This window comes from Chiloscyllium punctatum, chromosome 42, assembly GCF_047496795.1.
Source record: "Chiloscyllium punctatum isolate Juve2018m chromosome 42, sChiPun1.3, whole genome shotgun sequence".
Classification (NCBI taxonomy): domain Eukaryota; kingdom Metazoa; phylum Chordata; class Chondrichthyes; order Orectolobiformes; family Hemiscylliidae; genus Chiloscyllium; species Chiloscyllium punctatum.
Window position 1 is genome coordinate 22316528 of NC_092780.1, and position 16418 is coordinate 22332945.

General features: G+C 36.6%; 1 protein-coding gene across 2 annotated transcripts in view; it reads right to left on the bottom strand.

Annotated features, from left to right (window-relative positions):
• Positions 1-2242: 2242 nt before the first annotated feature.
• lsm12b (LSM12 homolog b) overlaps positions 2243-16418 on the bottom strand; it is a 49269-nt gene continuing 35093 nt past the window's right edge. Inside the window, exon 5 of one of the 2 annotated variants that reach the window (XM_072561635.1) lies at positions 2243-3740. In XM_072561635.1, coding sequence (XP_072417736.1) covers positions 3645-3740 — 96 coding nt within the window. In that variant the 3' untranslated portion in view covers positions 2243-3644. Of the gene's footprint in view, positions 3741-14998; positions 15805-16418 lie in introns of those variants that run through there. The other variant, XM_072561636.1, reaches the window with a different exon arrangement.

The following is a 16418-nucleotide window of genomic DNA, read 5'->3' on the forward strand; positions in this document are numbered from 1 at the left end:
ACTTCTAATACTGTTACAATACGAGCCATGTAGGTTACATGTGATGTGATTGAATTGCACATGAAACAAGTGCAAGATGACTAGCAGAATAAGTTTTTAAAAACAATTCATATGAAATAATTTTGCTGCAATCAGAAAATTAACTCATCTGTTTTCTCTTTACCAATTTTGAACATGTTCATAAAATGAGGTCCTTCCGTTTAAGAATTGGTTTGCCAGCCTAAGAAAATACACAACCAGCTGTTTGAAAGATAAAAGTGCAACCAACATGATGTGCGTTTATCACAGAGAACTAATCTATTTTGCCATCTAGTGGGCATCCATAAGTACTGCACAAATCTTTACCACAACAAAACCTGGTAAAATTGAACTCTATTTCAGCATACTCACATTGTGTCAGTTCTTTGAAAAGGCTACCCCATCACCCCCACTATTTCACCATCATCCTGAAATTGCAGCAAATGAAAGATGTAACAGTTTGTAGGTGAAACACAAAAGGTTTACCAAAACTAAGACTACAAAAGACAAGCATGGTTACATTTGTTAAATATATTAGAAAGTTAAATTGAACAGTCTTTGCCAAGTAGATTATCTAGACCTTCCAGCAATATTAAGTAGATTGAAAAAAACAGATAACATGCTTACAATATAGATCTAATTCACTGTAATTATTTAAAATGTGCATGAAATTTTAATTTGAAAAGTAGACAACTTCCTCATTATCAGAAATGTCAGGATCTCCATACGCATTCTTTTGCTTTGTTGCTCCATCCCAGCCAAAGATTTTCTCCCTTCCTACCCATTCCAATATGCATACCTTATAAATCTCTTCTTGGTAAAGATAGAATGAACTAATAATTTAAAGCCACTACTGTAAGCAGTTTCAATAATTTGATTAGTCTAGAAACTCACTGCAATTAGTAACTTAAAGATGGATGAATCACCCATTTGTCATTGTTATATTACCTGAAGCTTTATTTTGCATTTTCTTTACTGGAGAAACTTAAAATCTGCTTCTGAATGCCAAAGTTGGCAAGAACTATTCGGAGGAAGGGTCATTCAGTTGTAACGTTAGCTCTGATTTCTCTCCACAGATTTGCCAGACCTGCTGAGCTTTTCCAGCAAATTCTATGAAGGAAGGATAGTTTGTTGAGGCACAAAATTGGCATTTCATGCAAAACTGTACCACATGTACTCACTCTTATTTGACATAAGTTCCAGGTTATTGTTTCAGTGCAACTTAGTATTTCCTGTCACAATCTGTGTTGTTCACCACAAAACTTTCAATGGCAGAAATTATCCTCTGGGTTGCAGAAATCCCGTGTAGCATAATTTAGGTGAGGAAGTAAACATCCCTCATCTTCTTACCAAAGAGTTTCTTACTCAGCCTTTACATTTGCTCATGCTTGGCATCTAGATGCACAAGATTAGCCAAAGACAGCCTTCTTATTCTATGTATCATTTTGTGCCTCCACGAAACAGGATACATCTACGGTCAGCATTCAAAGTGCTGCCTCCAGTGATAGAATGAAATCAAACCAACAAGAGACAACTTGCACCACTTCTTCACACTAAACAAGCCATCCATAAAAGGTGAATACTTCACAATTTAGACCCAAGGCATTTTAAGGGAAGGGAAGAAAGAAAGAGATTTTTGCATTTACTCACTGATTAAAATATTCATCAACCCCCCCCCCAACTCCACTGAAGGTGGTTTCCAGAATATGAGCACTACTGGAAAATTAATACCTTCAATTGAAAACAATTTGTGTGTGCAATGAAAATATTAGTAATGAGAAAACAAACATATCAAACATAGCGTATACTGGGGGGGGGGAAAAAAAACTTACTAAATTAGGAAGCTAAAGAACACAACACTCACAATTTAAAAGTTATGTTGAAATTCCTTTTCCCCTGCAGAGAACCCTCCCAAACTATAAAGGAATGAGGCCGTTCAACCACATTGCATTAAAACGCCTTCAATTGTGTTTTTAGCAAATTTTAATTAAAATTACTGGATTGTGAACAACCACATTTATTTATATTTGCTGACTAATGGATCAAATGCACTACTAAATGTACTACTCAGCAGATAACGTTCTATTTTAACAAATACCAAATGACACTTGTGCGTAGACAGGCACAGACATTGTAAGAAATGTCTGCTACTTAAGTATAGTAAAATAAAAATAATTGAATTGGTATTTGTACCAATTCTGAAAGTTCATTCGTTGGTTTGATATCAAGTTCATCTCATCGTGAATGGATTTTAAATAGAAATCTTTGATTTGAATCAACTATACTTTTCAGACATAATTGATGAACATACTCTTCAGTTTTTTTGGAATGCTGCACAATTTTTATTTTCAACTGTACAGGTCATCTAAATTTGTTATGCAGCCATATGTGCACCATAACTTTTGGATTACTGTACAGCCTTGCTTAGAAGGCATACATAAAAAGGACATAAATATTATGCCTTTTAAACAATCCTGAAAAACTTAACTTGGGGGAGGATGCTGATTTTATAAACTTCCATGCTAAATTTCAATACCACACAATGATATTTGCTGATCTCAGAGTTTTGAACATTAAGAATTATATTCCTTGGCACAATGATTGATGGTTATCATTCCTTCTCAAGACTCCTCACCATGGGAAAATCAAAAGTAGAGAATAAAGAACACTGGTTACAAATTTCTTCTTACTTTCTTTAATTTCATTTTCTCAATCAAAATAAGTCAATAACAGATTCAGCTTTAAATTTTTTTTTAAATGCCTCCAATTTATATTATAGTGTTGTGCTGACAGGGACTGCGAATAAAAATATACATTATCATAGATTCTTCACCAGCCTATAAAAAGGACTTTTAAATGACTGTTACTGTCTAATTTTATTATGCAAGACCAGGCAACCATCTTTTTCTTCCAATTTAATGAAGTGTACAGTACATGACACATGCAAAACTGCATGAACAGTTATATCCTTTAAAACGGCCACACTCTCCGTAAGCACTGTCTTAGCAAGACAAACCGATTCTGTACACAGTCAGAGGATATAAGCTAATGAGCCAAATCTTCCATCATCAGATACTCAATTCTTCACTGGAAGACTTTTCTGTGACGTTTTTTTAAAAAAAAAGACTGGACTTATTCCTCTGGGAATAAGTTTCTGGAAAAAAAGGACTCAAAAAAAAGCAATTCTCTCCTAAATGGGACAACCACTTAAACACATTAAATTACCTTCTTGCTTTGCTTTTTTCCTCCGCCTTTGAATGTTATTACTCTGAACAAATGTTTGGAAAGTTGTATGTTGTGCAGGTCACAAACAGCAGTTTAGGATCTACCTAAAAAGTGTGATGGACGAAATGAAAAAGCAACTGAACATGTAAAAAATAAAATTAACAAAATATCTGACTTTTCTTTAAATTGTTTAAAAAGCAAACAAAGGAAAAAGGTAATTTATAGTTAGTCAAGTTACAATAAGTGTTGCCTTTTCTTTTGTAAAGTCTATTCTCTTCTGGAAGTGGAAATGTCAGCTCACTGTAGATTCTCCCTGGAAAACATGTGGACTACCCCCTTCCCAGGAAAAAAAAATCCCCCCCTCCCCCAATCAAGCTCTGCAAAGGACCTATCCAAGCCACTCAGGACGACAAGGCAGTTTCCTTCTGTGTTTGCTGTGCTTGTGAACGTTGTTGCATTAACTTCTGATTTTCCAAATCTCTAAAATGTTTCTCGACCTACAAGAGAGAGAAATAAAATTGATTAAAAACACAGCTATTGACGGTTTTAAAAAAAAGTAAATCCACCTGTTTCAAATGACTTAAGGTCACTTGACAGAAAGTGAAAAAATTAAGCTCGAGTCAAATTTTTTTTCAGCAATAATTAACACCCCACATTCAAACAAATCCTCCAGTAAAATGAATTCTAAAACAATAAAACTGTACACTTTCTAATGAGCAAGTCAATAAACCTATCTTGTTGTACTGTGCTGAACTTATCAGAGCAATTGGTCCTTGGTTCAATTTTAATAAACTTAGATATCCTATCCAACCAGGGAAGGCAATAGGAGTTCAGAGTATTGTGTATTTGTTTTCACTTAAAGGCCTTTACAAGTGCATCGAGAAGAATGAGTCCTATAATCAAATAATCTACCAATAGTCAGAGGATTGAGAAGTTGCAGTAAGATCATTTGAACAAATATGTAGGGGAAACAATAGCAATGTCACTGCAATAGTAATCTAGAATCCCAGAATCCCATCATGGTAGATGGTGAAATTTGAATTCAATAAAAAAAAACCTGGAATAAAATGCTAGCCCAATGGCAACTGTCAACTGATTAAAAAAAACACAAATAAACACTTGGCTCATTATTCTTTAGGGAAGGAAACCTGCCATTCTCACTATGTTTGGACTAAATCTGACTCCAGACCCACAACAATAACGTTTGACTCTTAACTGTCCTTGGAAAAGTTAGGGCAATAAGTACTGGCCTAGCCAGCAATGCCCACATCACAAACAATGTTTAAAACGCATGAGATGACCAAGAATTAAATGATTTGTGAAGGGCAAATCTATTTTGATAAATCCAGTGCTTTTATTTTTTAAATAGATAATTAAGATGTCGTACCAGAGTATCTGCAGAGGTTACCTAGATTTACAAAAGCATTTAATAAACTCTGCACAAGAGATTACTGAATAAAATTTTAAAAACACCCGAAATCCAGGCAATGTCACAAGTTGGCAACTGAAAGATGGGAAATTGGACAGTAAAATATGGCAAGCATACACTAATTGTAGTACAGTGGGTTCTGCTATACTACATGTTTCTTCAATGCAAATTGGCTATAACATGATTGAAGAATTTAGACAATTACTTGTAGAGTGCAAACTTTCCTTACCTATGTTGGCTATAACACGATTCTGGTCCCTTTGAGTTAAATGGTGCTATTACGGGATTTACTTACACCATAGCATCGCACAGAATCAGAACTATCATGTTGTTATAATCAGAACAGACTGTATGTGACAGAAGGATTCAACAGCAAGCTTTACTGAGGACTCAACTTTTCAACACATTTGTCATTTGGTTATACAACACTTGCCCTTAAATTAAATTTGCAACTTTCACTGCTGAGATGGAGATCTTTTGGTCACCTCATGCTTTTTAAAACATTGTTTACATGATGTGGGCATCGCTGTCTAGGCCAGCACTTAACAGCCTATTTCCCCAGAAGACAATTAAAAAGTCAATTATTGCTGTGGGTTTGGAGCTACATTTAGACCAGACATGGCAAGGATGGCAGATTTTCTTCCCTAAAAAAGACAGTGAGCCAAATATTTGTTTTTTTAAATGACAATTGACAGTGGTTAAGTGGTTGCCATTAGGCTAGCATTTTCAGATTTCTAAAAAATTTGAATTCAAATTTTATCATCTGTCATGATAGGGTTCTGGGGTTCTAGGTTACCATTTCAGTGACATAACACAACGTAGATGGGAGAAGTTACAAAACAGAGAGCGGAGTAATACAAAACTGTGCCAGTAGAGTGGATTATGGAGAAGGTTGAAGGCAACTTTGTCCCTCAATTTAAATTTCTTGGATTCAATGTATTGTGGAGGAGAAAGTGGATTGGCATCCAGCTAAGTAACTTAGAAGCTTTCAAACTGGTAGAAAAGGAAATCAAAAGGTTTACAGAAGCTTAAGGGATGGGAATGTAAACCTAAAGTCACATTTCACTTTCACAAAGCCCTCATTCAAAAATCAATGTTTAGCTTCAAGCACAACACTTCAGAAAAGGTCACAACTAACCTTGAAGTGGGTATAAAACAGATTCACCAGAATTATACCAGGGATGAAAAAAAATTAAAATCATAGGGTCAGATTGCAGAGCATTATATTCCTTGAATTTAGAAATACGAGAATGGTCTACATGAGACTTTCAATATTACAATAGTAACAGCAGAGAAGGTGACCATTTGATCAGCAGTGGCTATGAAGGAGCGATTAACTTAGTGCGACTCTTCTACCTGGTGCCCACAGCTCAACATTTTTTTCTGTCCTTGTCAGGTAATGAACTAATTGCTTTTTGAAAGCCACAATTGATTGCCTGAGTGTGGTGGAGACAATGCATTCCAAATTTTAGCGACATGCTTGGTGACAAAAGTTTTTCTACATGTTGCCATTACTTCTTTTATGAATTACATTAAACCTATACAGTCTGGACCGTGATCCTTCAACCAAAGGGAACAGTTTTCCCCACTCTGTACACAGAACCTTCTTTTCTCCAAGTAGAACATTCCCACCTTATCCAACCTGCGGGTTAAAGTTCCCCATTATTGGCGTTCTTCTGCTGCACCAGTTTCAATAAGTTTACAACTTTCCTAAAAACATGGTACCTCTAGCTGGATGCAACGCCTCATGTTCAAACTGAACCAGTATTTGACAGTTTTGACATAACTTCCTTGCTTTTGTATCCATATCCCTATTGATAAAGCCCAAACTTTGTATGCTTTTTACTAACTACTCTCCCAACACATCAGGGCAACTGCAAACATTTATGCGCATAAACATCCAGACCCCTCAGCACCAGCTCCCCCTTTACAAATTACCCTTTTTACAATCTCTCCTCTGATCAAAATGAATCACTTTACATTTCAGTTTCCATATGTCTGCCCATTTCACCAACTTGCCTATGCCTTTTTAAAGTTTATACTACTTTCCTCATTGTTCACAAGACTTTCAAGTTTGGTACATAATTTCAAAATCTGCAGATAATACTAAAGTATACCTTAAAGTGCAACAGGAAGAGCAAGCATCCTCACACCTAACCCTGGATAGTTCTCATCAGAATCACAACCACTTGAAGGAGCAGTGCTCCAAAAGCTAGTGCTTCCAATTAAACCTGCTGGACTACAACCTGCTGTTGTGATTTTTAACTTTGTAAACCCCAGTTCAACACTGGCATCTCCAAATCCTGCTAATCAGAAGAGCAACTGTTCACCATTGTCAGTTTCCGGACATTCAGCCATTGGTGCATCCATGCTGCTATTATTCCATGAACTCTTAACTATGTTCAAATCTATTCTGTTGCACCATAGCAAATGTATCTGGAAGCCCATGTACATATCAACAGCATTACTTTCATCAAACTGCTTACCTCAAAAAACTCAAGCAACACTTGCCTTTAAATCTATGCTGGATTTCTTTAATTAATCTGCAGTTGTCACAAGATAATTAATTTTATGGCATTTTTCTGCACAAGCATAAATGAGCGTTAACAATTATCCAGCTTAAAATACTGTCAATGTCATAGGGTTTTGTTTTGCATATTTACCACAGTCGAAACATGGAAATCTGCTCAATTAAGATTAGATTAGATTACTTAGTGTGGAAACAGGCCCTTCGGCCCAACAAGTCCACACCGACCCTTCAAAGAGCAAACCACCCAGACCCATTCTCCTACATTTACCCCTTCAGCCAACACTACGGGCAACTTAGCATAGCCAAGTCATCTAACATGCACATTTTTGGACTGCGGGAGGAAACCCACGCAGACAATTGCCTGTGGCAGGAATTAAACCCGGGTATCTGGCACAGAAGCAGCAGTGCTAACTACTGTGCCACCTCAATTGGTGTTTGAAACAATTAAGATAAAACAAAGCAAACAAGAGTAAAATATCACATTAATAACTTTCAATTCACAAAGCCATGTTCAAGTTTGTAACAGATTACACTTGTACAAGAACAAAAGGAAATCCCAGAGGGAAGGGGCCCATAGAAAATGAACTTGCATACTTTCAAACCAACATTAACGACACTGAGCCAGGGAGTGCCTAGAATACACTTGAAATATTTTAATCATTGAATAATTGCTCAATGTATTATTTCTGAAATACTGAAGAATCATGGCACAAAATCATGCTTCTGAAATCAGATAATGACAAGTTTCCTTCCCCGCTCCCTCTTTCCCAGCCCCAACACCCTCAACCTATCCAACTGCAAAACAATATTAAACTCTCTTAATACTCCCTGGAAAGGAAACTCCAAAAAACCAACAAATGAGTTTCAGGCAACTATTTACTTTTGAAGCTTGGAGTCAGTTTTGTACAAAACAACCTGATTTGAAATGAATCATGAGTTTGGAGTTTCTCTCTGAAACTTGGATGGTGCGTTTCAGCCAAAACGAGCATCCAGCTTCTACTCTTTAAAAAAAAATGTTTAGTTCAAAACAAATGGTTTGTTCTACAACATCTTTCACATTATAATGTGCAAAGAAAAAAAATCTTAATTTCATTCCTAAATACTCCGGATTTTCTTTTAATTTTGTGATCATCCCCTTCTGGATTCTGAGGAAATGAATTTCTGTATTTGATCTATTAAATTAGCTTTTCATTTGAAACACCTCAAAGATTATTCTCAACTACATAAACTCAAGCAAATATAAACTCAGTTTAGGCAACCAATTCTCATTTTAGCTCTTGAAACCTTAGCATCATTCTGATTAATTTAGACTTCACATCCTCAATGCACCACAAACCCTTGCTGAAGTAGAGTGCTCAAAATTGCAGTGCTTTAGATGGGGCTTAACCAAGGAAACGCAAAACTGAATAACTTCCCTCCCCTTTGAATCAAAGTGTCTTGACATAAAGGCCATATTCCATTAAAGTGTGAAACAACATCCTGTACCCATTCATGATTTGTGAACTTGGATTGTGATATAAGGCAACATATAAATAAGGACGTGAATTTCAAAATGGAGACGTGAATTTGGGTGTCAGGTCTGTGAAGGCTTCTCTTATAAAAACAGGCCAAAGCCATTTGGATAGTGATCCAAGGGTACGAGTTCTAAAAACATACATGACAGCAACCGAGTACAGGGGAGAACCCTTTGTTAATGGACAAAGCATTTATATTGTTGTGTTTTTGAACAAGCAGACTGAACACATTAAGGCAAATAGTTTAATTTTGAATTCAAAACCTAAGATTCAACATTTTAGCTCAGAAAAACCTGAAGCTCAGTCTCACCTAGCAGGGGAATCAAGTCAGTTCAGGGAAGGCAGTTGGCTGAGCAAAAGATTTTAGTCTGCAGGAGTTTATAACAAAGTCTTGAAGTTGGAATGGAGAGACTTTATACCATCAGAACTGTGAAAGCTTCATGCCAGAAAATTTGGAAAGGAATCGTAAAATTATCTCCAGAATTCAAGAAAAAGATACTTGATAAAGTCACTTAAATAAGCATTTTAAAAAGACAAACATCACAGTGATTTTTTTTCCCCTGGCTTTGAATCTCTTATGGTATTGGAAAACAGATTTAAACTTTGTTTTGATGATTAAAACCTAACAGTCTTTTTGCGTATTTAAATTTGTCATACTGTTCACAAATATCTGCAGCCTCATGCAAATATATGAGAGACTAACCCCCAAATTAACTACAAATACTCAAAATATACTTTTATATATAAATAAAACAAATCAGATTTCATTTTAGTTTTCGGTATGATCATAAAGACAGATCAGTGCAGGCTATCATTTAGTTCCTACAGGGTTTCAAGTTTTGCATCATAGAAAAAATTCTAAATTTAAATTTTGCAATCAGGTGGATCACAGACGTCTCCAGAGAACACTCTCTGGCAGTTTTGTCCACTTCATTTATCTATGCTGTCTTTGCAATGTCCTGTACCTCTCCACACAATGACTATGCCCTCTAAATTAGGGTCAACAAATATTACTTAAATCCTTCAGAATATAGAGGTGTATGTGGTGAAAATCTGAAGCCCCAGTACAGATCCATGAATGAATAAATGACTCAACCATACTGGTAGACTGTAATTAGTGAAGTACTGCAAAGACCAATATTTGAGGCACCAACAGTTCACAATATACAACACTATGGATGTGGGGGACCAAAAATAATGTTTCCAAAGTGGCAGATCATATGAAAATCAATCAAGAACATTGTTGTGAGGAAGATGCAAAAAAATCCAGGAGAACTTAGACATTCCTAGTAACAAAAACAAAAATTGCTGGAAAAACTCGGTAGTTTTGCAGCACCTGTAGACAGAACACAGCATTAACATTTCAGGTCCAGTGACCCTGCTTCAGAACAGAACATGACAGATGGAATATAATGTGCAAAAATGTGAGGTTATCATCTGTGGCTTAAGAACAATCGTGCAGAGAAGTTCTCAAATGGCGAGAGATTGGAAAGTACAGATTTGCAAAAGTACTTGGATGCTAGTTAATAAATTGCTGAAGACCAACATGCAGGTGCAGTTAAGCATTTAAGTCTAACAGTGTCAACTTTTAAAATCACAACAGGTTGGGAGCATGGAGTAGGAAATTTTGTTTCAATTCTACAGGAACTTGGTTAGACTGCACTTGAAATACTACGTGCAGTTTGAGTCTCTGTATCTCAACAAAGATATTGCTGTCAAAGAGGGAGTGTAATGAGAGTTCACCAGACTCTCTCCCAGGAATGAGAAGAATGAGATGGAAAATAGTCTAACTGAAACCTACAAAGACAGAGGAGGGTTTGAGCTATAGGGAGAGGCTGAATAGGCTAGGAGTATTTTCTCTGGAATATTGGAGGCTGAAGGGCGACCTTACAGGGTTATAAAGTCATGAGAGGCATAGATAGGGTGAATAGACAAGGTCTTTTACCCCAGGGTGGGGGGAGTCCAGAACTAGAGGGTGTGTGTTTTGGGGGAAGAGGGGAAAGATTTAAGGGACAACATTTTCCACACACAGAATTGTGCATGTATGAACTGCCGGACGAAGTGGTGGAGGCTAGCATAGTTACAACAGTTAAAAGGTGACTGGATAGATACATGAATAGAAAGGGTTTAAAGAGGAATGTAGGTCAAAATGCTGGCAAAAAAGGGACTAAATTTACTTAGGATATCCGATTGGCATGGATGAGTTGGATTGAAGGGTCTGTTTCCATGCAATACAGCTGTATGACTAGACAACAGGATGTTTCTCCTGGTTGGGAAGCCTAGAACCTGGGGTCACAATATGTCAAGAGGACTACACTCAGTTGAATAGCCTCCTCCTATCCGGGTGTTTCTATTATGAATATATAGAGTGACTAACAACTGCATTAACTTTGTAAAATAAGACTTATGATCAATCATGTCACATTTCACTCTTGGATTTGACTAGTCCAGTATTACGATCAGCTGGGATCATAACATAAATCTTCAATTATCAAATTTAAAAAGGCACAGTTATCAAATTGGAGAAGCCTTGAAAATTTTCTCACCTATTTCTTTTTTACACAACATATCCCTCTCTGATAACACTAAAAAAAGGGGGCAGAAAGATTACTTCGTAAGGTTTGTCTCAAGTCCCGTTGTACCTCTATAATATCTTTCAAAAGCTTACATTAAATGCATCAAGTTTCAAGTTTTGACTTTTAGATTTCTTTATATTTCTGGCATTTTGTAATCTTGATATTTGATTTCATTTTCATCTGCCAAATTCATCCACAGGTGCCGTATTCGGGTTAATATTTTAAGATATTTTAAGAACTTGCCTTGTCAGCTTTGATATTCTTTTCAATTATTTTTCTCCATGTTCTCTCTATATCCTTTATTTTAAAATATAGTTCTTCATGCTTTGGATGTCTAATTTTCCCTGCATTTATCAAGTTTTCTTTTTAGACTGATACAGTCTCTGAGCATAGTTCTTGATTTAAGCAGACGTTTTATCTTTTTTCACATAGTTCTTCGTACAATACAAAACCAATTTAATTCGAAGTCTACTTGAAAATTAAGCCATATTTGCTGTAATCAATTTCTTGTCCCTTTGAAGTTGGTTTTGGTCTCAACTTAAAGCCTTGGTTTTTCACTCTTCTTTCTCCTGTTCAAATCCAATTATTTGGTGATTTCTATTTGTAAAATGGTTCCCTATTGTTAGATGGTGAACTAATTAACTAGTCACCATAAATTTAGCACTAAGTCGTCAGTTCCAAAACACATTGCTCAGAAACAGCAATATACCAGCGAATTGCCTTTACTACTTGAACTGCTCTGTTTCTCTTAACTTAAAAAAACCCACTATAAACACATCATTCCTGCCTGTTTCTCTAATCTCCATATTTATTCATTCTCCCACACCATCACACTCAGGAAGCTTGTGGGCAGATCCAACATCTTGCTTCTATTGTTATTCCTTAATTTTAACTGGTGTTTCCATTGCCTCATCACCCTTACCAACATCATTTTTCCAGTTGGAGAAAAGTGGAAAATGTTTACTTAAAAATCTATTATTTCTGGTGTGGATGAAATAATGGACTGTTTAGGAACTGGAAGTTAGCTTTTCGATGCTAGGAATATAATCAAACCACCAGACAATAGCTATGATTTGCAAATTACCTTCACACAAACTATATTTGATTTATCTGGCACAACTGAAATCAAAGTACAAAAGTACTGACAAAGATTTATTAGTAAAACAAAGGAAGACAATAGTTTTCAGCTTTGTAATCAGATATTATCGCCACTTTGGTCTGAGTTCTCAGGTTACCAATTTGTTTGGGTAGTATATTATGCACACAATCGTGCACTGTTTGAATTCAGCTGAGGTCTCTTCTACATATACCAAGTGTTAAACAACGTGAATATCTGAATTAAGACAACAATACCAGGTTTGGAAGACATCTATGAACTCATCACTGAACCCTTGTTAACGAGTACACGTGCCCAGCTAGGAAACTGGATCCTTACATTGCCAATCCCAACCATATACTTGGCAGGTATTTCCAGGTGGTGGGATTGGTCCTTGGATTAGAGATTGCTAGTATCCTTTCTCAAGCTCCTTTTCCATACCTTCTCTTGTTGACAAGTGTTCTCAAAGAATTGTGTCTCTTCCTCCAAGTTGGTTTCTTCAGAGGGTAGTCGCCCAGACATTGACATTTATGTTGCATTTCTTGAGGTAAGCCTACAGAGAGTCTTTGATGCCCTTCCTTTGTCTCTCAAGTGAGTGCTTTCCTTCAGCTGGATGAAGCAGATTTCTTTTGGCAGTCAGAACACAAAACTCCTAATCATGTGGCCAGCTCAACGGAGTTTATCTTAAATGACAATGGCCTCAATGGCAGTGCAAATGGCTCCTTCAGGAATACTAGCATTAATATCATGCCCAGTTCTGGTTGCCCTACTATAGGAAAGATACAGAGGCTTTGGAGAGGGTGCAAAGAAGGTTTACCAAGATGCTGCCTGGACTGGAGAGCTTGCCTTATGAAGGAAGGTTGAATAAGCTCGGACTTTTCTCTCGGGAGAGGAGGAGGGAGAGAGGAGACCTGATTGAGGTGTACAAAATAAAGAGAGGAATAGATAGAGTCAATAGACAAGAGACTTTTTCCCCAGGGCAGGATTGACTGGTACGAGAAGTCATAGTTTAAAGATATTAGGAAGAAGATATAAAGGAAACATCAGAGGTAGGTTCTTTACGCAGAGAGTTGTGAATGGATGGAATGCTTTGCCAGCTGTGGTGGTGGAAGCAAAGTCACTGGGGACATTTAAACGACTGCTGGACATGCACATGGATAGCAGCAAGTAGAGGGGTGCATAAGTTATTATAGTTTAAATTAGTAATAAATCTCAGCACAACATCGTGGGCCAAAGGGCCTGTTCTGTGCTGTACTTTTCTATGTTTGAATATGCCTACCCTGCCAGCTGTCGTCAGGAATTCATCTCAAAATCAGAATTCATGGCACTCTTCCAGGGCTTTGTGATGGCATCTATGCAGTTTCTGAAGTTTGAGCCATAAAGAAGAGACAGAGAGACGATCACCTTATAATAGTTCATACTTGGAATACCAACAATGTTGGGTTGGTTATTACCAGTGTTGAGTAGTTCTGGTTTGAGTTCAAATTGAAGCTGAAGTTATTTCATTGATAAGGTAATCTACAAAATACTAATCAGCTTCAATTAGAGTTTAGGAAATGAAAATCAGAACTACACAGCTTAAAAACCTATAGAATATTAGCATTCCAAATAGGAACTGTCAGCTTATTTAGCCCTACACTCATTATTACTGAAGCAAAGAACTGACGCACAGTTACATAATTACTTCTGTTGATATAGGTGCTGATTTATTTTAACTGTCAACTCTATTATGCAAAATATTAATTGTAGTTTTCAGGCTAACAATTAGCACTGATGTCTAGTGGAAAACTAAGCACGCAGTTCTTTGATAGTGGCCACCATTTGTACAGAGACAAGCAACCTTATCAATAAATGTCACAAGACAAATACAAAACTAGTCACTTGCTACTTCTATTTTTAACTGTTAAAATTTTTTTTTTAAAAAGTGCTCACGTCACCAAAAACTTCAAACTCTGATTTCATTTCAATGTACATTGATCTTACGCAAGAAGCCACCTGACATTGCCTGATAAAGCTTTTAATTGCTTCTCCTAAGTAGTTAATGGCTGCTATCAGGCAAACAGGAATTTCAATATGAAACTTGTTTCTTCTTTCGATATAATTGAAATGATAGAAAATAACTAGTAATGTGTGCTATTAATTGTTAAAATGCGATTTTTTAAAAGTCAGGAACTGAATGCCTTGTGGATAGGAATGTTATGTTCACTTCAATTTAGACCTATCACTGATTAAAATAATTTTACCAACTTCTGGTTGCAAAAAAAAAGTGAAACTGGTTAGAACTTGAGGGGTATGGATTAATGAACCAATTGAGTATTTTCCAAGTAATATGCTCTTAATCAGTGTTCAACTGTTACACAGCAAACATATTATTTAACGGACAGGGTGCTGAATGGACAGCACCAAATCAACAGAAACGCATAAAAGAGAAAGGTTTATAAAAAAAAATTTAGTGAGATAATTCCAAACAAGGAATACAATGTCTTAAGAGTCACTTGTGTCAGAAAAATAATTCTGATAACCTCCTGAGCACAGAAGGGAGCACACGGCCAAACAAATCAAGAGGAGGGTGGACATAGAATGTTAAGATTTTAATGATCAGTACAGTTAGGAAGTTTATAAGATTACATTTCTACATAAAACAGGAGATGTAAACCAATTAGAACAAATTAAATGTGCATACGTAATTAGTGATTAGTGATTAAATCACCAGACAAAATATCCAAAGTTTGGAATGTATTACCCATAATTCACAATGTTTTTAGTCATGACAACCTTAAGTGTTAAAATTTGACTACAATTTACGGAGCAGGCTCAAACTGCCAAATTGTTCACTCCTGTCCTTATTTATTAAGTTTTTGACCTTTAAATATTTTGTTTGCCGATCGTTGTAAAACTATGGAAATCACTATTTACTTGTAGAAGACAGTTTAAGAGTCAAAAACTAAAGCATTCCAAGCTCCTTCTGTCCAAACGAACAGTACCTACTTTGTTAGTTAATATCCAAAATACTATAACGTATCTATTGGTTGGCATGTACATATTGCATAAAAATTAAAATTTACATCTTGAAGTTGGATGGTCTAGTGGTGATATAGCTAGACTTTTAATCCAGAGACCCAGGTCTCTGTGGACCTGAGTTTGAATGTCACCACAACAGATGGTGACATTTTAACTCATTAGTAAAATAAAATCTGGAATTAACAGTCTAACAATGATGAAACCGTTGTCAGAGTCATGGAGATGTACAGCATGGAAATAGACTCAATTGATGGAAGGGCTGGTTCTTTAATGTCCTTTAGGGAAGGAAACTGCTATCCTGGTCCAGCCTACATATGACAGCAATGATTCTAAACTGCCTTCTGGGCAATCAGGGAAGGGCAATTAGTGGTGGCCTAACTGGAGACACCCTCAGCCTGTGAATGAATAAAAAAAAATAAAACATATTAAACTTTTAAACTAAATAAATTCAAGTAAAACATCAAAAATAAGGAAACATTTGTGGAGACTACATAAAACGCCAATTACATCATAGTTGCGTTGCAGTGAAACACCGCTTAATTTAGAAAATCGCTTAATAGAAATAATAGGAGCTAAGGGAAAAGTGGGGTTGGGGCAGACCCGCAAAAAGTATCACTCAAAAGGTCACCCAAAAGCCTAACACAAAGTAGAGCACAACCTGAATGAAGGTTGAAACGATATTAATGACAAAAGTAAATTTAATACAGTACGTTTAAGGTGCAACAAAGCTGTTCTCTGTATAGTATCTCACAAAAAGCTGCTCTGTCGGCAACTGACATTGGCACACACTCAGCACAGCAGAAGACCGGCGTTGACACATCGCATGCGCAGAACAGCGTGAAGACTTTGGGACAGATAGACATCAGTGCATGTGCAGAACGACAAGGCGGCTGGCACCAAGACAACACATGCACAGAACGGCACGGTCACTGGCGCATGTACAGAATGAAGCACATGAACAGATCCCCGCTGGAATCGCACTATTACATAGGTAAGCGCTCTTGAAAAT